The sequence below is a fragment of the Seriola dumerili genome, unplaced genomic scaffold (assembly GCF_002260705.1).
Source record: "Seriola dumerili isolate Sdu_G_001 unplaced genomic scaffold, Sdu_1.0 BDQW01000433.1, whole genome shotgun sequence".
Lineage (NCBI taxonomy): Eukaryota > Metazoa > Chordata > Actinopteri > Carangiformes > Carangidae > Seriola > Seriola dumerili.
Window position 1 is genome coordinate 330,798 of NW_019174688.1, and position 24,744 is coordinate 355,541.

Below are 24,744 nucleotides of genomic sequence, written 5' to 3' on the forward strand. Positions count from 1 at the left end.
TCGTTAAAGCGTAGACTCTAGAGATGAGGAGGTGTTCGGAGAGCTGGAGCTGAGGGCGGATGCTGAAGCTGGAAAAAGTGGTTCAGGAGTGTCTGTTGAATAAAGTGAGAGGGGCTCTCTCTCTCTCTCTCTCTCTCCACACCACCCTCCCTCCTTCTCATCTCCTCTCTCACATTCACACACAACCCCTGCTCCTACACACAAGTGCACATGCTCCGACCTGAATTCGTGCCATGGGGTGACTGAAGAGTTATTGAGAAATAAAGGTCCAGTCTATCAAACTGTGGGTCTGCTTTAAGTCGTGATGAGACAGGAGGGAGACTGGAGCAGCTGGTGGCCCATTGATCTGTCTCTGTACAAGAGCCTTCCACTATCTCCTCTCTTGCTATTGATGGAGACAGATGCCAATAAGATGACCCCATATCTCTCATTAGTATACTCGGCATCACGCTCACACACTGTATCAAAGTCATCCCCTACCAGATGAGCAGTTTGCTCGCATACGTTTTCAAGACAACGTATTTAGAAAACAGAAGTATATGGCAGAAGATGATCCACTGAAAAGCTGACAATGTTCATGCGCCACTGTAGCATTCAATTGGGAGTTTTATTCAGTGTTCTTCCATGAAGAAAATGAACAGCAATTGAATATGCATGACTCCATCCTGCTCAAGAGCTGCACCACTCCTCTAAAGGACGGATGCGAGCAGATTTCCTCCTCTGACAAGGCCAGATGGGATGCAATGAGATAGGATTTGATCTCCATCCTTCCACAGAGCAGAGGGCCTGCAACATCATGTATCATGTCAGATACAGGCCCAGACCTGACGCAACGAGCCAAATGTGAACCACACATTTATGAAGCCTCTTATTTTTATGTCCTGAGTATGAGCTTCCTTTCATGTCCCATTACAGCATTTGCATTTTAAATACTATCGCTTCCACCGCATTTTAGTGAACGTGGAGCGTCATTACTCTTGTTGACATAGGACGGGTGCTGGAGGTTGCATTTACAAATGAAACCTGCCCTAGATAAGGGTGCGTGTCAGCAATATGGAGATAGGAGCAACTGTATGCGTGGCATGTATAATGCCGACATAAAAATATATACATAGTAGCCTACGGCATTTTGTCCAAAAGTCACATCTACATTCAGCGAAAGATAGAAAAATATCAATGCGCCATCATTACAAATGCTTCAGCTTGTCTTGCTCTTACCTCGACGTTTTTCCACACGCAGTAGGACAATACAGCCATCAATATAGGTAATGCGGTATGTCCCATTTTCTCGCCTTCTTTTGTCTCTTTTTGTGACGAAGTTGCTACTGTAAAATAACTGACTCCAACATAGGCTGTCTGGTTACATCGGCTGAAGTGACGGTCGGTGCGTTCGTCGGCGGCTTCCTGCGATATCTCCTGCGTCGGGCTCGGGCTGGAATTTTATGTGGATGAAGCCTGACAGAACCAAGCCCTGTTTCTGCGGGTATTTATCACAGACTTTTCTCACGGCGTCCTCCGCGCCCTGACTTAGTGACGAGAGACATCTGGTGGCGGGGGAGTGGTGATGCAACCTGTAGGACCGTGTCATCTTGCTGGACAAAAATCCCGCAGCAGCTCCAGTGAATAAAACTCTCAACAGCTGGAGGACTCGCGTTGATATTACACATCTGGATGTAATATCTCACAGGAGAAGATTACGTTGTCTGAACACTGATACATGCAAGTCTCCCAAAATCTTATGATGCATCAGTTTTCATCAGTCAAACATCCATGTGGACAAAAAGCAAGCTACAGACAAAAACTACAGCTGCGGCTACAACTAGGAGATCACATGATGAAGAAATATGAGAAAAAAACACACATTTTTTGTGAAATACATTTGAAAGATAATTTTATCTTTAGGCTATCTTTTAATTCTCCAAGTTTCTAAAACCACCCTTTGGTTGAACAGCTCACAAATCAAATGACTGATGGACAGACACACTGTTTCTCAGTGCACGAGTCCAATAAATACATCCTGTATTAAGTGCATGTCTTAGTGTTAGTGTTATTTTAGACAATAGGCCATACATAATAACAGTGTTGTAAATAGACACAAACCAATTAGTCAGTGAATAAAAAAAATAATAGGTTATTTAAATAATGTATTGTCAAGCATGAAGAAAAGGACTACAGTTTCTTCTTTGCTATACAAAATCCAGAATATTGACTATAATGCATTGTATAGCACGGTAGATTATGTATTGTATATGCAGTGCATTAACCGAAGTGATCATACAGCATACATTTTATATTTATTTGAAACACAAACTTACAATTTTTTTTTTTTTAAAGTGATAGTAATAGTCCACGACAAATAGTTCGCTTGCCAGCAACATCACAAATGGTCGGCAGGGGGAACACACGGTATGAAAATAAGGAGAGAAAAAAAACAAACAAAAAACACTGTCCTGCTCCTTGCCTGTAGGATGTCCCCAAACTGAGGAGCAGCAGGTGGTTGAATACAACTTTACCCTGTGCCCTTAAACATTTAACATGCCAAAAAGACTTATGGACAGTTATTTGTTGTGGCTTTATAGTTCATTGAAGGACAGTCTAGTGAGAGGCCGGCCAATCCCAATGTCCCACCTAAGGCCTAACCCCCGAACCCACTTCATTGAAGTCACCTGGTTGAAGTGATTGAGTGTGAAAGGTCGCAAAGGCTCAAATGGTATGTGGAATGAGACAGCACATTCTTTATTCCCTTCCTTCACTTCCTGTTTGTTGGATCAGATCTGATGAAAGCAGATTTGGAATTTACCCGCTGGAGCCTCCAGCGCAGCTGCAAACAGGTATTATGGGGCGTGGTTTGAACCATAGGTGTGTGAGGAAGAGGTTGGCGTCTCAGCTATTTCAGCCATCGACGACTCACGAAGATATACTGTCACTTGGACTCATTGATTGTAACTGCACTATTTACTGGTGTAAACGCTACAGATTAATAATTTAGCAAAAGTCTTGGATACAAGCGAGAAGTTGTCTTGGATCCTGTTGGACTCCACTTGCGCTGTTTCTGGAAGATGTATTCTGCCAGATATGAATACGACGTAAGTTCTATCGCATTTCACTCTGCGGCTTTCACGTATGTTTGATGTCCACAATAGTTTATCACGTATCCAGAGAGTATTTTGCCCTAGATCTGTGTGTGTGTGTGTGTGTGTGTGTGTGTGTGTGTGTGTGTGTGTGTGTGTGTATGTGTGTGTACAGGAATTAGGCGTACATGAATGACTGACATTTCAAACACTTGCCCCTCATACTTTTAGCCTTTGACAGTTTTTACTTAAAGTTCTTTATATAGGCTGAGCATCAGTTTGTTTCTGTGCCTCTTGGATCATCTCTCATACTGGAATAAAGTTTTCCCTCCATTGTCGATGTTTGAATGAATGATTAAACTCGGGCCATCTGACTAGTGTTAAAAATTAGTCCTCTGGTGTTTTCATTTTGGCCAATGTGCTATCACACAGAGACAGACTTGAGAGTTGAAACTTTTGAATTCGATGTCAGTGTGGGAAAAGGAGAGGATTGTTTATTTACATCTGCTTTGCCTTCAGAAAAAAAGATATTGTGATGAATAATATATGTGCGTAATTAAATCATACATTCTGCAGAATATGCTTCATCTCTTTTACATCCTTGTATTATGCTTTACAAAACAAAGCTATTAACTTCAGCGAAGTCAGATTAATTTATGTCAGATAAAACAGACTTGGATACTACAGCTTTGCTAACACATTCTCATTGATGTTTACCTTTTAATAACCGTTTTAAGTTGAGCTTCCTCATATATAGAGACATTTCTTGAAGATGTATGAAGTGTTTTTATAATCTACCACTCAACATTGTGTAGCCTGTGACCTAGATCTGGTTAGATATTAAGAAGAAGTTGATCTCTGCTGTTCCATGCAGAAAGAGGGCTAGAGGCGTCTCAGTGAGGCGTACTGTGTCAGTATTAATAGCTGGTATTTACACTGCTAGTTTTTGCCGAGTGTATGAAAGACATTTGTTGCTTTTCAAAGCTGGTTGAATGTCAATTACTTTGGTAATTTCACAAATAACAAACGGAACAAACAGGGGAACTGTGTAACATTCAAACGGCTCCTAGAACCACTCCTGTGTTTCTGAATCAGTTTATGTGACTGCTGTCCAGGATCTACAGCAGTGTCTTGTTTCCATTGTATCCTCTCACCTAGGTGTGGTGAGGCAGCGGGTAGCCACATTCAGATAGTTGATGTTTAAATTCGCACTTGCTGTAGTTGTTGTGTGTGATGACACACATCTATAGTTGTATTTCTTGGTGAAATATGTTAAATTGTTGGATGTGAAAACTGCCAAAAGCTTATGTTGCTGTGAGTCAGATTCTCCTGGAACATACATGCGTACATTAATCCTTGTTCAAACATAATTCAGTTTTATTTGAGATTATATCAGACACCAGCACAGGATGTGCGCAAAAAATTGTGACAGACGGCCGAAGGTGAACTTCTCTTTCTAAAGGGACTCATTAATGGTTACAAGGCTTTGGTCAGTTCTGCTCAAATTCCCCGGCTCACTACAACCTTTATCTGACAGCTTCATGAAAACAGTTTTAACCCCCTGTGGAAATACACACTGTGTATCAGTATGTGTTCTATGTGATCTAATGATCTGATGTGAGCTAACAGTAAGCTTTCAGGCAAAATAAACTGTTTGTCTTTCTTAGTTTAGAGTGACATTAACAAGGACTTAAAAGAATCAGTATTATATTGTCAGAATACCCATGAGTGTCATCTCCTAGCTCGGAGATGACGTGTGACATATTTGACTTGTGAACTGTCAAGCGTGACCTTGCTTCTGATATAGCACAACAAGCAAACTAACTAACAAAACAAGTGCTGCTTTTTCCCTTCTCCAAAATCATATAGGTGTTTCCCAAAGAAATGATGAGCTGCATATATTTTCCCAATTTACATGGATAAATCACACGAAACTAACATTCAGAGACCTGTATATTTTAATATAAATCTAATAAATATACCAAAGTTGTCATGACACACCTCAGCTCCTTGTCTTTCGGAAAGCTGGGACAGATACTTGTTTTAGATTATGTAAGCGTTATGAATGAAACTGTTGGTAAATTAACATTTCTTTCTTTGTTAATATTTGATTACACACAGTCAATGAGGCCAGTCTCAGATACCGGATCAAATGGGAACACTATGATTAATGTAGTCACTCTGTTCTCTGTTTGTGTGGTGACTCAGCAGGGAATCAGTGAATAATTCTTCAGGCAAGGCCATACTGCTTTTTCTTTTGCATTTCATCCCACATTTCAAGGGTAGTCATGTTGAAACTGAGCAACACAAGAGAATTGAATGCAGTACTCACATTTCTTCTTCTTCTTCTTCTTCTTCTTTATCGCATTTCTTATTATCGACCCCACTAAATGATTTGTTCAGAAGCACTGACAAAACTGTGCCAAGTTTAATCTTTAACGCAGGCTTTGTTGGCCCTTTAGCTGTAGCCATTTCTGAGTACAGAATTTGCATTATATATCTGTGCACAACCTGGCGGAGGTTGCCTCCGTGTAAAGGAAGCAACAGAATTGTTCTTCCTCAGTTCTTTAGTGAGGAAGATGCAATGAGGGAGGATTTGTCGACTTATTTTCTCCCAATCTTCCGCCTCGCTCCACTTTAAGCAGCAAGGTGGTAGTATATGCCGTGAGGCTGTCTTCCTCATACGCGGCTAAACGGCTGATGCTGCAGTATAAGAGGCTAACTGCTAATGTCTGCTTGGGGCTACTGTCAAGTAAGAGATGTGTGTAGGTGTTTGTTTGCTCAAAGTAAATATGAGACCACTGAGGCCTAAATTTCATTGATTGGCTTGTCGTATTTGATTGGACCTTTTGGTTGCAGTCTCCAGGCTGGTTTGTTTTGATAGGATAGATCAGTGCTGGTGAGTGCAGAGAATGCACATGAGAGCTTTTTAAAGCAGGGCTCCACCAGTTTTACACATCAGTCTGTTCATAGGTCTTGAGGAGCCCTGCCACACTTGTGAAAAAAAGTTGTATAAAGCCTTTTGTGACTCTAGATGAATCTGATGAAATGCCTTCCAAAGAGAAAGAAAAGAGTTAGAAAGACAGGAGCTTAACAGACCTCTGTGGCCCAATCCTCCTCTCTGCTTGAGGCTAACGGTTTGAGACTACATTAGCCACCACTAACCACACACACCCAAATCTCTGACTGAACTGTCAGTGGCCGAATTGCATTGGGGGTAATATAGGTGCCATGTTTTGACAAGGAAGAAGAATGGAATAAACTGCTTTTGTTTGTTGGTTCTGCTACATTTTATTATTCATACCTTTCCGTCTGTGACATGTCAAAATGTTTTTTTTTTTTTTTTGTTGAAAAAGCCAAAGAGGGGTCTGTCTGTTGTCAGTGTTACTACAGTTACCATACCTCTGTAATTTCCACCTGCTCACTTCGACGGCGGGTAACTGCTTCAGTCAGGGTTCGGGTTAACATTTGGCACATTTGAGAGATGAGGTGCGGCTGCCTTCAGAGGAATTAGAAAGGAGAAGATTAAAATATGTCCGTCGCAGGAGGCACTTGGGAAGCTACAGCCACACCATGTCACCAGAAACAGAGATAGTTTGGGGAGAAGATGATGCAAAGCTGGAAAAAAAAAAAAAAAAAAGCTGTTACGTTCACTCACATACAGAACTCATGTTCTCTGTGAGAGTTGCCCTGTAACACACTGAGTCACAACCAGTTTCACACTGCAGGTGGTTTCTTTTGACTGTAGTGTTATGGCTATGTTGTCATCTATTGAGACTAACCTGGTTGACAGTCAAATGCCATGTTGTAGAGGATCTGTACATCAGTAAGAATAGTAAAACATTAACTTAAGGCAGTCATAATGTGAACTGTTGCATGACTGAAGCACAGTATAAAATAACTGTTTATATGTTGGCCCAAATATGAGGTTTTTTTTAATCAGTTCGTCTTAAATTTCAATTTAATGTCTTTTCAATCCGTACTCGGTTAATCTTTATTATTTCCCTTTTCTTATATCATTGTCTATTCATGTAGATCAACTGTGAACTGATAGAAAATAATCCACATGACTGAGTGTTTGTTGTTTGGGCTCGAGGCTTTGTAAGAATTTGCAGCCCTGTGCTCTATGGCATTATGATGTTTGATTTATTGAGCATGGAAACTTAAGGTCAACATGGCAGATTTGAATGGTTCAGTGGCAAAAAAAAAAAAAAACACTGAACATAAATATAAACACAACACTTTGTTCCTAGTTTTCAAAGACTTTTTAGCACATCTGTAGCCCAAGGCGTGTGAAATCTACAATTCAGTGCAGAATAAATGTTTTTTATTTTTATTTTTTCCAAAATAAAACTACGTATTTTAACGTGGCCTTTTATTGTGACTTTCCCAAGGCACACCTGTGTGATAATCTTGCTGCATAATCAGCATCTTGATATGCCACACCTGTCAGGCGGATGGATTCTTTTGGCTCAGTGACACAGATTCAAACACAGTATTTGAAAAAATTTGAAAGAAATAAACCCTCTGTGTTCACAGAAAAAATATCTTAGATCTTTTATTTTTTATATTTTTGTTCGGTACATTTTAAGTATGTTACCTGAGTTAATGTGAAACCCAGACTACAATGGTTTTGTATTAAATTTTTTTTTTCTTAAAAATCCAGCAGTGTTACCAGTAATATGTACTTAAGTATCAAAAATACACACGGAAATATAGTCCCACCATTGATCCTTTAACCTGGGATAAGTACGGTAGTTAAATATTGAAAATGGTACATGTTTATTTTTTATTGTTAGTTATGTATGTACTTGTAAATGCAGTCATCAGATGAATGTGTCAAAAAAAAATCAATTTATAGTCCAGTGAACAGAAGTAATCAAGTTATGTGCCAGTACCTCAAGTACAATATGTTCCAGCATGTTCCATCTCTGCTTTATACACTAACAAGAGATGTGGATTAGTGTGAGAACTCATTATTAATACTAAGGCTGAAATTACATAATGCAACTCTTCTTAAGATTAAGCTGTTTTTTTTATTTTTTTTTTTTAAACCACACCTCTCAGCAGTGGGAGCTTGTTTTCTCCTTGTCAGACTGGCTTGCCTGCTAAGATATTCTCTATATCAGCTGATTTCAGAATCACTTCCTATGTTTACTAGCAATTTTGAGTCCTGTAAAGGATCTGAGATCTGTTATACAGCTCAGACTGTCGGCCTTTTCTTTAGTCAGCATCAGTATGGTGTGGCTTTACTTGTAAAAATTCAGAACTGAGAAACAGACAGACACTAGTTCCTCTTTAAAAATGACTTGGCACACTGAACTGGTATTTAAAAAAAAAAAAAAAAAAAAAGTGATGTGAAACACATAGTTCAAAACGTCTTTCTAGGCGTGAACAATGTGATATGATGGAGAGCATGTAATGGTTTTATTAGGCTGTGATCATGGTGACTGATAGAGAGAGACCCTGGAGCACTTGCTGACCCCTTCTCTAATGATTCCCCTCATTCTGGCCCATGATTGCTGTTAGAGATTCCAATTAGAAAGCATGTGTGGAAACCCGGGCTGGGTAAGAATAGGCCTTAATTGCCATGAGTTATCATCTAGACTCATGTAATTGAGCCCCCATCTTAAGGGGCAGCACATCTGACAAATTGATTTAATACCAAAGTGATTCTCCATCCCTAATGGCACTCGGGCTTCTTCACTCATGGGCTACAGGCACTGAATTCATTGTGTGTTGATTACTAAGCGTTGTGAAACCTTTCTCTCCTTCCGCCCACTTGAGAGAGCTCTACAACAGACACACTTACAGTATCGACAGAACAAGCACACAGCCTAAAGCACCAGGCCCATATCCTCTGCTAGGTTATCCCCAAGTTATGAGGCAATTTCTAAATGCATGTATGTGTACATGGAGGTATGAGTGTGGGAGCTCTGTCACATTTACTAAACAGGTTTGTCCAGTTTTGCTAACCTACACATGCTGCCTGTTTGAACCTGCCACTCTTAGACAGCAGTGCAAGGCGTTTCACATTACTCATTTTTTAATGTGTCATAGCTCAGCAGTTTATCTTTCACTTAAATACTAAGAAGTAAAACTGCTGTTTGTGTTTGACCTTGTTTTACACCATTTAGCAATTCACCTGTTTGTACAAATGTGCTCGACCTGCTGTCATCGATTTACAATGAGTCAATTTCGTTGTTAGCCCCTTAATGACATCATATCAAAGATGTTTCCCTCTGGATATGGAGCAGCGATGCATTCATCATTTCAGTGTGTTGTTTCTCTAATGTTAGTTACAGAAAATTCCATCTACAGTATGCCAGAATTTCATATAAATGCTTTAGGACCTCATGTGGTAAATAGAAGACTGTGGCGTGTGGCTAACAATAGTATACAATTTAAAGGAAATCATTTATGTGTAATGTATGGATACATACTGAATAAACAAACAAATCTTTTGGGGGTTTCCAACTAAAGACTGCATTATTTATCTGCATGGAATTAGGATAAATTGCAATTTGTTGAGTCAAAAACTGTTATTGATGACCAACTGTCTGATCTGTCTTAAGGTTCAGGTTAAACTACAGATTAGTGTTTGCTACTGCATTTAATATCCATATGTTAAGATTAAACACACACTGCAGGGATGCACCTCTCATTATGGTTCACAGCGCAATCACAGTAAATGCTGTCTGCATCCAGAACACTGCGCATTTGCCGTATGTTTTGACTTGACGTTGACAGACGTTGACTCTGTTTTACTTTTTTTTTTCTGCATCAGGGCCACAATGGCCGCCACGAGCGGATCGACTTCCTAACCAGCAAAGAGAAGGCGACATCAAAGAAGAAGACCGGCATCATCATCGGGGTTCTTGTGGCAGTTCTCATCCTTGCAGCTGTTGCAGCGTTCCTCATTTGGCTGTTTGTCTGTGAGTATTATAGAAAGAGCTTCCCTCCGTTATATCATCCCCAATAGAGACTTTAAGTACAGTACTATGTGTTTATATATTTGGATGAATTAAAAATTAAGAAAATCATGAGATGTTGGGCATTCTCTGGACATTTTTGAGTATAAATCAAGGTTGCTATTGATAAGAATTAAATGAGAAATACAGTGTGTTTACATCAGAAACTGTAATGTGGATCATTTCCCCTTGCTGTGAAGGCACAGCTCTCTGAAATAAAAGTTTATAAGAGTGGCTTGTTTGGACTTTGTAATTTCCCATTAGTCTTAGCCTTTTTTCACAGCCCCCGACTTTCTCCTTTAATAATGCAAAGGAGACAGATGTCACAGAGTCCACAGCACAGCTTCTCTGTCATTTTCACATACAGGGTCTGATAAAAAGGCCTCTGAAGTCTCGATAAACAGCCTCTTGATTCAACCGGGGGTTTTAATTGCTCTGAGAGCCAAACTGCCGTCTTGATATGAGATCACGCTGTATAACTTTAAAATGGTGCTTCAAGGCCTGTTTAAAACCCCAACTCTACTTTTCCATCAGAGGCAGCTATCTTATAGCATTTTGTTGAGCAGACACTTAACTCTCATCTCACCTCTCTCCTCCAAGTCAAAGATGCTGATTCAGACGCCACCCTTAGTAAACACAGCCTCCCATCAGAGCAGGTCTTCAGTGGGCATATAAAGCTGGTTGGTGCGAAGTATGACCAGAAGCTGGAGGATACAAACAGCAAACAGTTTGAGGATTTGGCACACAAACTGGAAACAACTGTAAGTTTGACACTCAAAGAATATGACATTCCTATTTTTTATTTTTTTTTTTTTTCCTTTTTTAATCGTCTATATTGTTTATCGTTAACCACTGTATTACACTCAGTTCTCTTCTCTCACTGAGGATCAGCTGTGGATGTTGTTTGGTGTTGTGGAAATGCTTTTTAAATCTGCCCCTCACAGCGCACAGAAACCGCAGGGCACATTTTGTGTGGGTGGAATAAAACGCTGTACATTCCCTTAGTAATTCCCTCAACAGCATCTCCTATTATTGGAGACAGTGGAGATGTTTGTAGTACCACTTAGGAACATGTTGATAACAAAAAAAAAAAAAAAAAAAAAACCCTGGCTCAAACCCCATCAAGCACACACTTTCTCGGTGGAAAGCTACAGAAGTGAGGGTGTTTGGGTGAGAATTAGAGTGGAAGTGGTGGATTTGAATTTTAGATGACTAGACGACTGGAGGAGAGCTTTATGGTGTGCCAGGTTTGTTCTCGCACACAATGAAAGGGACAGCTTTTAAAGAATCTTTTCAGGTCTGGGATGGTGTTTACACGGCAGGTACAACTTGTGAGGTAAGTCTTCAGGTAAACAATGCTGGGCATGTTTAACCAGTTATCCAACAGCTTCACTCTGCCAGCACCACCTGTCTGTGGAGTGACAATTGTATTTCATCTCCTCCGTGTCTCCCAAGTGGGTTTGGTAAAATGACAACGGGTTCAACTATAGAAATGGCAATTTTAAAACTGGCCATGATATTTTCTTTTCGGATAATTGACCACGGTGTCCTGTGAGCATTCCCTTTCCTCTCCGTATCACTTTCTGCTTTTATCACTAACCACACAACTGTTTCTCTCAGATCTTCTTTGACTTTCTCTCACCATTCTGTGCAGGTTTTTTTTTTTTCCACAAATAGTACGTGCGCTCAACTGTCTGTATCCTTGTCTGATACAGTTCGTAGCTCAGTGCAGCTGAAGGCGAGACAGTTAATTGAGGATCCCACTGTTGTGTGCTTTGCATAGAAGGCATTTTTTTCATGTTAACATGCTAATTTGTACTTTGTCTTAAGGCAGACTAGCAGAAATCTTGTACATGCCCTGTTCAGTAAAAAATACATTTTTCTCTACACAGCTGGGGGAAAACTACAAGAAAGATCCATTCCTCGCCAAATACTACACTAAATCCGTGGTCACTGCGTTCAGGTAATGTTCAGATCTTGAGCTCCTCTAATTTTTGACTTTTTCCACTGCTGAACAGTCCACTGTAAAACTTTGAAAAGTCAGTGTATGAAAGAAACTTCTCATTAAATCTTGCATGAGGGGAAAGCTTTGTTGCGCTGACCTGTAAGGGTTGAGAGTTTCAAGTCTGTTGCATTTTTTAGCACATCCAAAATTAAGGTTAGATGTGGTGTGTTAACTTGTGACCATACTCAGTTATGTGTAGCGTTGTGCAGCGGTGAATTATGTAGTGCTGCGCTAACAGTGGCAGTAAATTATGACAGTTCAGACCCTGTGTAGTGGTGCCGCACCACACAGGGTGTGGACAGAGCAGAGCAGAGCAGAGCAGCTGCTGCCAGATTTTTTTTTTTTTTTTTTTTTTTCCCCACCCGTGTTCTACTCATCTTTGCTTCTTCTTCTTCTTCTTCTTCAGTGTTAAAGCCTGATTCTGAATGATCTTTCTCTGCTCTTCCTTCCCACCCCTCCATCCATTTCCCAACTTGTACCAGTGAGGGTGTGAAAGCCTACTACTGGTCCCAGTTTGATATTCCATACGAAGACCTGGACATATTGCCGGAGTTCTCAGAGGAGCGGGTGCTGGAGGCACTGGAGAGAGGCATTAAGGAGCAGCGCAGCGTTGCAAGCCTTAGTGATGTAAAGATCAGTGAAGTCACTGCCTCATGTAGGTACCACCAGGGCCAGGTGGGGGAGGGGGGAGGAGAGGGAGCTGGGGGTCACACCAAGGGGCAGATAGATAGGGGCAACTTGGTGTTTACTACAGCTGGCTCCAGAATATGACATTTAACAATCAGCAAAGAAAAAGCTCTGTGAATACAGATCTGAATAAGGTCATTGTCATCTCCTATCAGCATTGGTATTCTGTATGCTTTCTATTTGTATTATAGGAGCCAGCTCTGAGCTGTGCTGATAAGATGATAATAGATAAGCCAGACCTCTCTGCTTGTGCTTCATCTGAGATTGCACATTTTATGCTGTTTGGATCCTCTAATGATATTAGCTGGGCTCTGGCCTGGCTTGAGACAGCCATTTTTCTTCCTTCTGTCTTCTCAGCATTCACATTGCATTTGTCCACATCCTGGCCACCAGCCAAGCACTGGCCCTGTGACTCAGTGGTTTTGGTCCTCTTTAAAATGATTTCTGTGGGTATGATTTGATGTTGCTGTCCCAGATAGTTAGACAGAGATGTATGGGTTGCTGCTGTAGGGCAAGGTGAGATGGAGCAGAAAGAGCTACACACCACCGCCGGTTCCCTTAACCGCAGGGAAATGGAACAGAAAATGTGCAACCCAAATATTTTAGGTTCATGCATCAAATTCTATCAGCCTCCCAACTTTGGTGACCCATTCTTACCTTCCCTCCTGTTTCTCTGCCAATCTCTCCCACCCTCCCTCTCTGTCTCCAGTCACAGACTCTCGCATGGCCAGGAACCCCAGAGCCAGTGAGTACAGCGCGTCCCATTTCAATCACCCGCAGCTGTAATTTTCCAGCTGGCTAGATGCTCACCCTCCTGCCAGTCCGTGACGAATGGATGGCCCGGCCTGTACTGTACATGTGCTGCTCCAGTCAGAGATTGAGAACCCTGTATCAGGCCAGGGCGAGTCAGTCACTATGCCCGACACTTTTCTTTGACACTGTCTGGTGATTTATAACCTTGGGATGATTAGACTATATTACATTACATTACCATAGTAGTTGCACTATACATGCATTAATCTGTCTTTACATACATCTGTAGCATAAAGGATGGAAGAACTCGTGATTACATAGTGTTCAAATGCCGAAGAAGAAGATCCAGAACATGAAGATGATCAGATTTCAGTTTAACAGCTATAAACTACTGTTTTGCTTTCTTCTGTATGTCTGGTACGCTGTATGATATAACCAGTGTTGTTATTCGCAGGTAAGTGTTTTTACCGCCTGGAGGCTGAAGAAACGGCGAAGAAATTTGCGTCTCCAGGGTACCCCTTGGGCTACCCTGCCAAGTCTCGGTGTCAGTGGCAAATCCGAGCCTCGGAGAACAACGCCATATCTGTCAGGTTCCCGTTCTTCCACATCGAGGATGACTGCTCTGATGACTTTGTCTCCATCTTCGACTCTTTGAGTCCAGATGATTCGCAGGCCATCACAGAGTAAGTCATCGGGCTGGGGATGTCCAGAGGGTTTGGGGAAACATGTTGGCCATGGCAGAAAGTCATATTGGATGTCTTTTAAAGGTTAAATCTTTGATGGATGGATCAGCTTTCACTGTCATACTGTTTAATAGCGGTAAATGCGGCGCTGTATTCCTTGCACTAATGTCTCCCCCCGAGAGGACTTTTATTTAAAAGAAAAGCAATAAATTGACTCATTTGTGCTCCTACAGAACTTCAAATTGTGACACAAATCACATTCTCATTTTGCCTTAAACCTTGGTAGCAGGGTTTGTTTGAAGGGGCTCAACCAACATTTGTCTCATTTATTTAGCCTTGAAGATCAGAGAGAGGGGGAATATAGCTCTACATGATTCCCAGAGGACAACCACTAGGAATCACTTTGTATTTGACTGAAATGGTGCAGAGGGATTTAGGAGTAAAAGCTGTTTTGATGTGGGTGGAAAACATGTTCCACTTCATTCCTTTCACTGCATTTGTGATTACAACTTTTTCTTTTTTTTGGCTCTGAAGCCTTCAGAGCGGCATGTCCCATTTTATTGTTAACTTTTGAGACCTCAGTGAGATTGAGTTGGCTCAAAAAGACCTCTCCTTTCAAATCTGTGATGGGTGCGAACCTGAATACTGCTACACCACTGTGTGTAATTGCACTTTATCTGTGGGGGAGTGCTAAAATTCTGAAACTACAGGCTCCCGAATGCAACATCAGTTGTAGCTGCAGGCAATTTCAAACTTGGGAACCATTGCCAAACAAATATGCGTTACCAAGTGATGCATAAAATTTTTATAATGCTATTGAGCGATCAGCTTTATCCAAGGTGACATGGGGTTTATGAGAGCCATAATATAATACTCTATAATGACATTATTGTACCGGAGGTAGATGTATTACTGTTCTTGCAGCGTCATTCACACCTCCATGGCTCCGCCGCCAGCAGTGCTGAAACTTTTTGCTAATATACCTAATGTTTGACTTTGAAACTCCGCCTGAGCAATTTCTATCTCGTGCTGGCACATCTCATCTTATTTATCTCTTTCTCTGCTTATCTATTGATTTTTTTTCCCCCAAATTATTTTTTCTAGTATTTTAAACTTGTTTGCCACATTGATGTTTTAGTGCTTCTGACTAAAGAGAATTACAGCCATATTTGAGGTCCCTAAATGTGGCACATCCTAAGGAATGAAAACGCTGTTCCCTAAATGCATTAGACATTCAGCCGATGCTTCATGGTTGTTTCTAACACAGTTTTCTGATTCTGTAATCATATCTGATTTGTGCACTATCTGGCTTGTCGACTTGTCCTTCTCTCACAGGAAGTGTGGTCAGAGGCCCCCCTCCAACCCTCTAGAGGTGGTGTCATCCGGCAACATCATGCTGATTAACTTCATCACTGACACTGATATCCAGAGGCCGGGCTTCGACGCGGAGTACAAAGCCATCCCCAAGTCTAAAGGCAATAAAGGAGACATTCACGGCACCCTAACATCATGTATTTACCGCTGCATTCTGTGATGTATCTGCAGCAGTTCACCCAGATTAATGTGAATATGTGACATGTTCCTTTCAGTAAAAACCTGCGGTGGTGCCCTCTCTGCAAGCACAGGAGTCTTCACCTCCCCACTTCACCCCAGCTTCTATCCTCCTGCCATGGACTGCAAGTGGACCATCAAGGTTTGCATCACTGCCCCCCACCCCCACCCCTCCTCCCCTCCTGAAACCCCTCCACCCACCTCCTCCTCCTCCACCATCCTTAGCCTGCCATGAGAGGAATGCTGAGGCAGCACTACAGAAGCCAAGCTGTTCAGTACCTCTTCTATCTTCATCTGTCAGACCGCTGTTGCTGCCGCAGCTCGTGCTGAGCTGCAGTGTTTTGTGTGTTGGTTTTTGTCTGCTGGTGTGTGTGTGTGTGTGTGTGTGTGTGTGTGTGTGTGTGTGTGTGTGTATACACGTGCATGTGTACGCCCACCACCTGTTTGGGTGTGTCGCGTATACGCTTGCATTTAGATGGGATACAGATACATGTCTTTGTGTGTAGGCGGAGGAGTGACATGCATGGTAAATAAGGTTCTCATGAACCAATCACCTCTCCCTCTCTGCTGTAGGTCCCTGCTGGGAAAAAGGTGCGAGTGAAGTTCACCATGTTCCGCATGAAAGAGCCCGGGGTGGACATCCGTGTGTGTCACAAAGACTATGTGGAGGTTATGGGCACCAAGTAAGACTTAAGTCAATCTGCTTGTGTTTTACAGTGTGTGCATTACAGGAAAATTCAAGTTTTACACAACCCAGATCTTATTTTTGAAGTTTTGGCATCATTCCTATTACCAGTAAATAGAAGCATTGTTCTCAGTAAGTAATAGTGAAGCAAGCAGTCATGCAAGTTTTAACTAAACCCTCAGGTTGGTCAGAGAAAACAAAGGTGAATGGTGAAATCATGCCTGAAGCCTTCCTTCCATCACAGTTTACAAACTGACTTCAAACTTTGCCCTCAAGTATATGCCATATTTTTGCACACAAAGAGTTTTCCTGTTCAGTTTCTGATATTCCCTCTCAGCTTTACCTCCAAATAAATATTTTTGATGATGTTACTAAACTGTAGTTTGTTTACAACTTGTCTGGCTGTTGATATTTCTTGCCCCATTAGACTTTGTTGTAGTGATGATGCCCTTTTCCCCAATCCCAGGAATTACTTCAGTGAGAACATCGTCATCATCACCACTAGAACTACAAAAAAAAATAAAACAAGTTGTAATAAACCTGACTTTTGTGCCTCAGGTATTGTGGAGAAATGTCCTCTTTGGCTCTGACCAGTACCAGCAACGTGCTAGATGTGAGCTTCCACTCCGATGAGTCCTACACTGACAAAGGCTTCAGTGCCGAGTACACCGCATATGATCCCGCAAACCGTGAGTTAAAAGTCTCGTCTGGCACCCGTGTTGACACAACACTGGGTACGGGATGGGTAAAATGTTGCAACATGACAGTGACACTCATAGCCTGCCATTACAGAGCAAGACAGGGAGAGTAACTGTGCAGTCTGATAGACTAGAAGACAGTGGCTGACTGACAGCCAAATAGAGCTGTTTTAGTGATGGAGGCTCAGAAACTGCGGCAGTGAAACTCAAGAGCTAGACTAATCACCAGAGAGCTTGTTTATTGGGTCCATTTTATTTGCCACTGTCAGTCATGAGCACTGCGCTTTCAATACCCTCCGCTCTTTATGCTGTCTCCCAGTTTGACTGAAATGGATTTATAATTGCTCTGATCAACAGGGACAAGCATCGGCCACATGACAGATGTTGTGAGCATACACTGTCACTCCCTCTCGCTCAATTTGTCATCATCCTCTTTCTGTCCTCTTTTCTCCGCTCCCTGCCTCTTCTCTCTGTTTTGTGAGCAGCTTGCCCCGACAAGTTCGCTTGCGCCTCTGGCATCTGCATCGCCAAAGAGCTGAGGTGTGATGGCTGGAACGACTGTGGTGATATGAGTGATGAGATGAAGTGCCGTAAGTTCCCCCCTTGACCCAAATGTACTCTTTCCTCTTCCCTTCTGTTTCTTATTCTCTCTCCTGTATCCTCTTCTCGGCTCCTTTTTTAAAGGAGTAGTTCAACAAATCCTTTTATTTGCTTTCTTGCCGGGAGCTGGATGAGAGGATCAATACCACTCTCATATCTGCCAGTTTAATAGGAGGCCAAGGCCAGCATCCAGTTAGCTTTGTGTAGCATTGAGAGTGGAAACAGTGGGAAATGGATATCCTGGCTGTGTCCAAATGGAACAAAATTTGAAAAGTAAATGCGACAAGTTGTGGTTATGTGGGGGAGTTAAGTGCAAGACTATTTCTCGACTTACCTTCACTGTGAGTTTGCCACATTTCAGAAAGTCACTCATTGTGAGCCAGGATTTAATCTTGCACACAGCTCCTGTAAAAAAATTAAAACTTGACAATTTTACATTTTCCTTTTAAAGCAAATGAAGTAAACTATATATAATGTGTTAACTAGTGAGCTTTAGAGTTTAGAGCGTTTGTTACCTTCAGACTGAGCTGAGCCGTTTCCTCTGTAGCTTCATATTTTATGTGCAGACATGAGAGTGCTCTCGAACCTCTCATCTATCTCTCAGCAGGCACATCAGCTTTATTTCCCCCCAAACTGTTGAACTCTTCCTTCAGTACTCCAGCCATTATCTTTCTGTAATTATATATTTATAGTTGACTTGTGTTGGAACATCCCTTTCAAATCACTCATATTTACATCCTCTTCTGTTGCAATGTTTAAATACACGGCATGGCTGTTGCCCCAGATTGCGAAAAGGACCAGTTTGCTTGTGCGAATGGTTTGTGCAAACCGAGGCTCTGGATCTGTGATCGCGTCAACGACTGCGGAGACGGGAGCGATGAGACACGGTGCAGTAAGTATTCCCGTCTCTTTAAGTGCTCTTTGGGGAATACAAACCCTATCTAATGCTATGCTAATTGTGCTAACATTAAAGGAACATCACTGCTAATGCTCTGGTCACTGACTCCTGGGCTGTGTGCAGTCATTATTCTATCAGTAATGGAGTTTGTTTGAAGCCTTGCCCAATTTGCTCAGCATCTGTCCAGACGCTTAATCATGTGTAATACACGCGAGAAGAATGGAGACAGATGCTAATGTCCACTGTGGCTGCACCACTAATGTCCTCCTGAAGCTTATAGCCTTGTCTCCTTGTTCAAGTTTTCATCTTTATTTTCTCATAAAATCCTCATCACTATGTTTCATTGCCTCCAGGTTGTGAGGAGAATGAGTGGCGCTGTGGGGATGGGGTTTGTCTGCCCCAGGATGTTGTGTGTAACAGTAAGAAGGACTGTGCAGATGGAAGCGACGAGGCCTCTTGTAAAACCTGTGAGTAGCAGCGCTTATTGTCTTCCTAGCCGATTGCACATTTGAAAAATTCCCAGTAATTTATAAGCATGTTACACCAACCATTAAACATTTAGCCTTCACCCACAGCTCAGTAGAGTTTTTTTTTGTTGTTTTTAGGTTTTACAAAGATGCTGTTCTGGAGACTCAATTATTCTTGATTCAAAGTTTTTTTTTTTTTTCTTTCTTTTATTTCTTCCTACTTTCTACTTCACTCTTTATCAGTTTCCTTTGCACTCGGTCACACACGCACACACACACAAACGCACAGAGGGCACTCTTGCATTTCCTTTTGATTTTCACTTCTGTGAATAAGGAGGGATATTAGACCTCAACCCCAATCAATACGCCCAATCAATGCAATCAGCTCCTCAATCACTATGCATTGTGCATTCAAGCCTCACTTTGAAGCCTCGCTGATTGCACAGTATTTTACTGGTTAAACTTAGCAATGCTCTAACACTTTGACTGAAATACGCTATGTGTTTTGATTCTGGGACCTGTCTCCACCCCGATGTAGCTCCGGGTATCTGCTCTGAGTTCAGCTTCAAGTGTAAGAACAAAGAATGTGTCAACAAGGTGAACGCAGACTGCGACCGCGTCAGCGACTGCTCTGATAATTCAGACGAGGACGGTTGTGGTAAGAAATGTTTTAATTTCTTTGCCTCTTGCAGTACTCAGCTTTTTAAAATGTTTAAAACAGCTGAAAGTGGATCTAATCTCTTCAGTGTCATTCAAACTAGATTATAGAGGAGCTGGTATGAGCTGCGCGTTGGGCTGTCTGTTAGAAAAGAGCCCCAGGCCTTGACTGCTTTATTTATTTCATTCTTCTTTGAAAGCAGCTCTTGTCATCTCTGGAGTTTTTTGTTTTTTTTCCTCCATTTGAGCCTCAGGGTGTGTCTGTATTTTTTTTTTTTTTTTTTTGATCAGCTAATATGCCAGTATGGCTTATTGGGATTCCAAAGAGTCATAGTAGCTTTCACATCCAAGGCCAACGTCATGATGGCTTCAAATCAACTTAATCTCATTTTCTGATTTTTCTCTGTGATCATTCATGCCAGTCTCACCTAACATTTTGCACTCACCATCCAACGCCCCACCTCTCTCATTGTGGTATCTGTTAAACGTCAGATTGTGGCACCAGGCCTTATAAGCTGAACCGCATCGTGGGAGGGCAGAACGCTGAGCTGGGGGAGTGGCCCTGGCAGGTCAGCCTTCACTTCAAGACCTATGGGCATGTTTGTGGCGCCTCTATCCTCTCTGAGAGGTGGCTCCTTTCGGCTTCCCACTGTTTTGTCACCACTGACCCAGCGTAAGTCCCAGCTTACACAGCCACAGCTCTCATACACATGTACAGACCAGGACTGTGCTGTACTGACACAGATTCATACATTTATATAAAATGAAATGTTATTATTTCCCTCTTATTTTAATATTCATCACATTATTTAACTTACTTAACTATTTAACTTTTTTTTTTTTTTTTTTTAGATCTTATTTTTCACTATTCTCGTATGCATTCTGGTGGAAAGAAACGTGCACAACAGAACAGAGGACCATTTATTGACAAATTGCAAAGTCTGAAAATTAGCCCCTGATGATAGAGTTAATTCAGAAAATCTTGTGGGGGGGGGGGATATACAACTCATCCATGATGCAGCTGTATTCAACAGAGTGTCCTGTGGGTGGAGCACTAACCATGCTGTTCAGCCTGAGCCACTTGTGTTGTGACTGAGCGGGGAGTGTGTTCATTTTCACACACTCACAGCTGGTGTTGATATTTGTTGTACAAAAGGCCATAATTTAATTTGTGAGCATTTTCCAGATTACAAAGCTTTTCTTTACCGTTATATATCATCATAAGCACTATGTGGCTTTGCATATTTTTGTACATGGTTGGCAACAATATTGTGGAAATTGAAGGCAATCCAGTGAAATAACGTTGTGGCAAATCCTACCTCTGTGAAGCTTTTTGATGTTCAGTTTTTGTCGAAAGGTTCTGGTCATTTTCGAGGCTTTAGTTTGTGTTGGTCTTATACTGAATTCCTTCCGACACAGTCTCAGCAGAGGTTAAAACATATATCCTTAAAGGTAGCACATGTTACAGGGCTGTTGTGTTGGACTTTATTAGACTGTACGTACGTTCACGATACTGCATCCACACATACTGCCTTATGCATGTAAAGAAACATAACCTTTGCCACATGATGCTGTACATCCTACCACAGGAATCACGTTGCATCCAACTGGCAGACCTACAGTGGCATGCAGGACCAGTACAAGTATGATGGTGTAGAGCGCCGCTCATTGAAGAGGATCATCTCCCACCCAGATTACAACCAGATGACCTTTGACTATGACATTGCACTGCTGGAGCTCAGCGAGCCGCTGCAGTTCACTAACACCATCCAACCCATCTGCCTACCCTCTCCCTCCCACGTCTTCCCTGCAGGCATGGCCTGCTGGGTCACAGGCTGGGGCGCGCTCCGAGAAGGAGGTACTGTGCATGAATTTGTGATTCTAGTTAGAGCTGTAGTAGTTTTTTTTTTTTTTTTTTTTTTTTTTTTTTTTTTTTTTTTTGATGTTTTTTTTTTACTGTAACTGATTATTAATATACTCATTTGAATATTTATACTGCTATTCCTCAATTAAGGTTGACCCACTCTACAACTGTGTTTTTCCTTTTAGCATATCCAACTCACATCAAAATTAAGACATCCCACTCCTCCCCCATCCCTTTCACAATGAGCTATTCATCTCCGTCCTTCATCTTCTTTCCCTGTCTGCTTCTTTTTTCTTCCCTTTATCTATTTCTCATTTCATCCTGTCTTCTTCCTTTCCTTTAATGTCCCTCCCATTTCTTTATCTCTCCCGTCATGACATACTTCTCCCGCGCTCAACCCTCCCTCCCTTTTCTCTCATCTTTTTCTAATCTGCTCTGTTCCATTAAGCCTTCTTCCATATCCATACATCAAGACAGACGTCAGCTCTCATGGGAAGCCTCTTAAACCTTCGTTAGCTAACACTAATCCAACCCATTAACACTTTTGATGTTGGTGACGAACACAAAGGTCACGTGGCAGAGCGCTGACCCGTTTGTCCGGCTCTTGCAGGTCAAAAGGCACAGCTGCTGCAGAAGGCGTCGGTGAAAATCATCAACGACACGGTATGTAACACGGTCACGGAGGGCCAAGTCACCTCCAGGATGCTCTGCAGTGGATTCTTGGCCGGAGGAGTTGACGCATGCCAGGTGAGACCATGCAACATGTGCTCCAGAACAGAATGAAAGGACAAAAGGGGGTGATACAGATATAGATAAGTTTTCACACCCGTATAATTATCGTGCTCTCACATCTCAACCCAATCTAATAACCGATCTCCCCTGACTGCGCTCACCAGGGAGACTCCGGAGGACCCCTGGTGTGTTTCGAGGAGAGTGGGAAGTGGTTCCAGGCCGGCATCGTGAGCTGGGGTGAGGGCTGTGCTCGTCGGAACAAGCCCGGTGTCTACTCGCGCGTCACCAAGCTGAGAGACTGGATCAAGAAGGAGACAGGGATTTGACGATGCTGTGAGTAACGGGGAGGGATGTGGAGCGGGGAACAACATCAGAGTGCTAAAAATAATGGAGAAGGAACATTTGAGTCAGATTCAGGACTTCAAGTCTCCTCAAGATGTATCCATTTTGCCACAGACTGAGGATACGGTTGCATGGACCCAGCTACTCACATCAGTGCCTTAACACACTTTATTTGGTTGCCAACCCCCTTTTTCCCCACTCACTCACTCACACACATACACACACACAAAAACACTTACACACTTACACATAAACCACAGCGACTCACACTTTTACTTTTTAAAGGTGTTCTTTTACCCCAATCAGCCATGTCATGTTTCACTGGTGAATACACCCTGAGAAGAAATAATAAAATATGTATATTCTGGGAATCATTTCCCCAGTATTAGTTAAATTTAACATTAAATGTAACACAAGATTGATGCAGAATATGAACATTTTACAGTTTTTAAAATGCTTTTTAAACTCCCTGAATACATAATTGTGTTTTTAAGACTTAGTATGCTGCTTATCTAAACAGGTGAGATGCCTTCATCTTCTCGGGCTGCAGTGTATTTTGCACTTTGCCAGTGGGCTCATGCTGTAGATAGCAATAAATTGGAGGTTTTATTAATCCAATATCCTAAAGGACCGTTACACTTGTTATAGTCTTTCGCTACAAAACACTCACATCACAGCTGACCATTTTCCAAAGCATGGCATAGGTTGTTTTGTTTTTTTTTTGACTGATTTTTATCTACCTATCTGCCAGGCAGCCATTAGTCTCAGTTGTTATCAGTAAAGTATGAATATCAACTTTCAGAAGCAGTTCTTATTACCATGTGACGATAAGAGAAGTTTGACATAAAACAAAAACAAAAGGACAAAAAAAACACACACAACATGCTCAAATCCATTAAGGACCATTTTCATATCATACTAAAATAAATGAAAACCAGAAGCTGCCTGGAAGATAGAAAATGCATTAATCAGTGTAAAAGCCCATGCTTTGCTTTGGATAATGGGTAGCAGTAATGTTACCAGACTTGTAGCCGATGGCCTAAAACAGGCAAAAACACCAGCATGGTCCTTGAGATTCCTGATCTGAGACTGGAGTGATGCTTAAGTTGTTTTAAGTTGTTGTTGATCTGACTGGGGATCCTAGATCAGTATTTGTATTACACTTTTACAGATGGATTTTGCCCAGGTCTCTAGTTAAAGCTCAGGATGATTGAAGTCTTCAGTCACATACACCCGAGAGCCAAAGCAAACCAATGGGATTGTGACTAGTTGCCAGAGCAATCCAATGAGCTCTTATCCCTATGAGCGTTTCCTCTCTTCGGTCACGACCAACTCGAGCAACGTTTAAATCTAAGATTAGACCTGGTGGTTTCTTTAAATCTGTTTGCCTTCATCTCTGACTTATCCTGGAAATATTACATCCTGGAAAAGCAAACCAAAGATTTACATATGTATTATTTATTAAAGGGGAAAAAATTAAAAAGAAAAATTTGTTGGGGATTTTGGTCAGTGGATCTTTATTATTTCCACAGAGTGTTAACAGTTAAGCTATGCAAGTGTAAATGCTTGTTTTCCAGAAAGTAGGGAACGACTACAACTTTTAGAAGATATTTTCATTAATGCTGCACACCGGCGACTGTGATTTGGATTATGGACGTATTTTTTATCCTTTTTTTCTTTGTTTGTGTTTATGTATGTTTTTGTACAAAAAAGCAATGATAATAAACATCTTTTATCTGATTCCTCTGTACCTAATTGCATTACCTGTATTATTTGTCTTTGATGGAGCCTGGGTTTGTGTTATGTTGTGCCTAATAAATGTTTGTCTTGTGAGACCTCGTCTCTTCTCACAGTAGAACTGTTACGAGCATGTACCTCTCCTCCCCACCGTGTGCAGCATGCCTACCTGGGGAACAGAGGTGACAAGACGAACTCATATTGTCAGATAATACCTACCTTTGTTACAGCTCTATCCTATTACCCTACAAGATGGGCACGGCGGCTTCGGGAGGTGGATACACTTACAGTGGGGGTTCTGCTATCTCATCTGTCTTCATTAAAAGCAGTGCACCACTGGGGG

At 41.7% G+C, this 24,744-nt stretch overlaps 2 protein-coding genes across 3 annotated transcripts in view; one reads left to right on the forward strand and one right to left on the reverse strand.

Annotated features, from left to right (window-relative positions):
• Positions 1 to 1,461, reverse strand: part of aplp1 (amyloid beta precursor like protein 1) — a 37,620-nt gene extending 36,159 nt beyond the window's left edge. For both annotated transcript variants that reach the window (XM_022761909.1, XM_022761908.1), the window contains exon 1: positions 1,219 to 1,461. In XM_022761909.1, the coding sequence (XP_022617630.1) occupies positions 1,219 to 1,284 (66 nt within the window). In that variant the 5' untranslated portion in view covers positions 1,285 to 1,461. The remainder of the gene's footprint in view (positions 1 to 1,218) is intronic.
• A 1,389-nt stretch (positions 1,462 to 2,850) lies between these two features.
• LOC111234044 (suppressor of tumorigenicity 14 protein homolog) lies at positions 2,851 to 24,499 on the forward strand. Its single transcript, XM_022761952.1, has 19 exons — positions 2,851 to 3,086; positions 9,859 to 10,006; positions 10,643 to 10,803; positions 11,935 to 12,005; positions 12,530 to 12,702; positions 13,444 to 13,479; positions 13,942 to 14,170; positions 15,506 to 15,645; positions 15,760 to 15,863; positions 16,295 to 16,404; positions 16,965 to 17,095; positions 17,590 to 17,694; positions 18,489 to 18,596; positions 18,956 to 19,069; positions 19,608 to 19,727; positions 20,219 to 20,399; positions 21,316 to 21,584; positions 22,201 to 22,337; positions 22,487 to 24,499. Exons 1-19 carry the CDS (start codon positions 3,060 to 3,062, stop codon positions 22,646 to 22,648), a joined length of 2,526 nt encoding a protein of 841 aa, XP_022617673.1. The 5' UTR covers positions 2,851 to 3,059; the 3' UTR covers positions 22,649 to 24,499.
• Positions 24,500 to 24,744: the final 245 nt, after the last annotated feature.

What these genes read in the sequence shown, in the direction of transcription:
- LOC111234044 (XM_022761952.1), top strand. Translation starts at nt 3,060, where the DNA reads ATGTATTCTGCCAGATATGAATACGAC. An exon ending in TTCAGACGAGGACGGTTGTG is followed by an intron (nt 19,728 to 20,218) that starts GTAAGAAATGTT and finishes GTTAAACGTCAG; the next exon opens with ATTGTGGCACCAGGCCTTAT. An exon ending in GGGCGCGCTCCGAGAAGGAG is followed by an intron (nt 21,585 to 22,200) that starts GTACTGTGCATG and finishes CGGCTCTTGCAG; the next exon opens with GTCAAAAGGCACAGCTGCTG.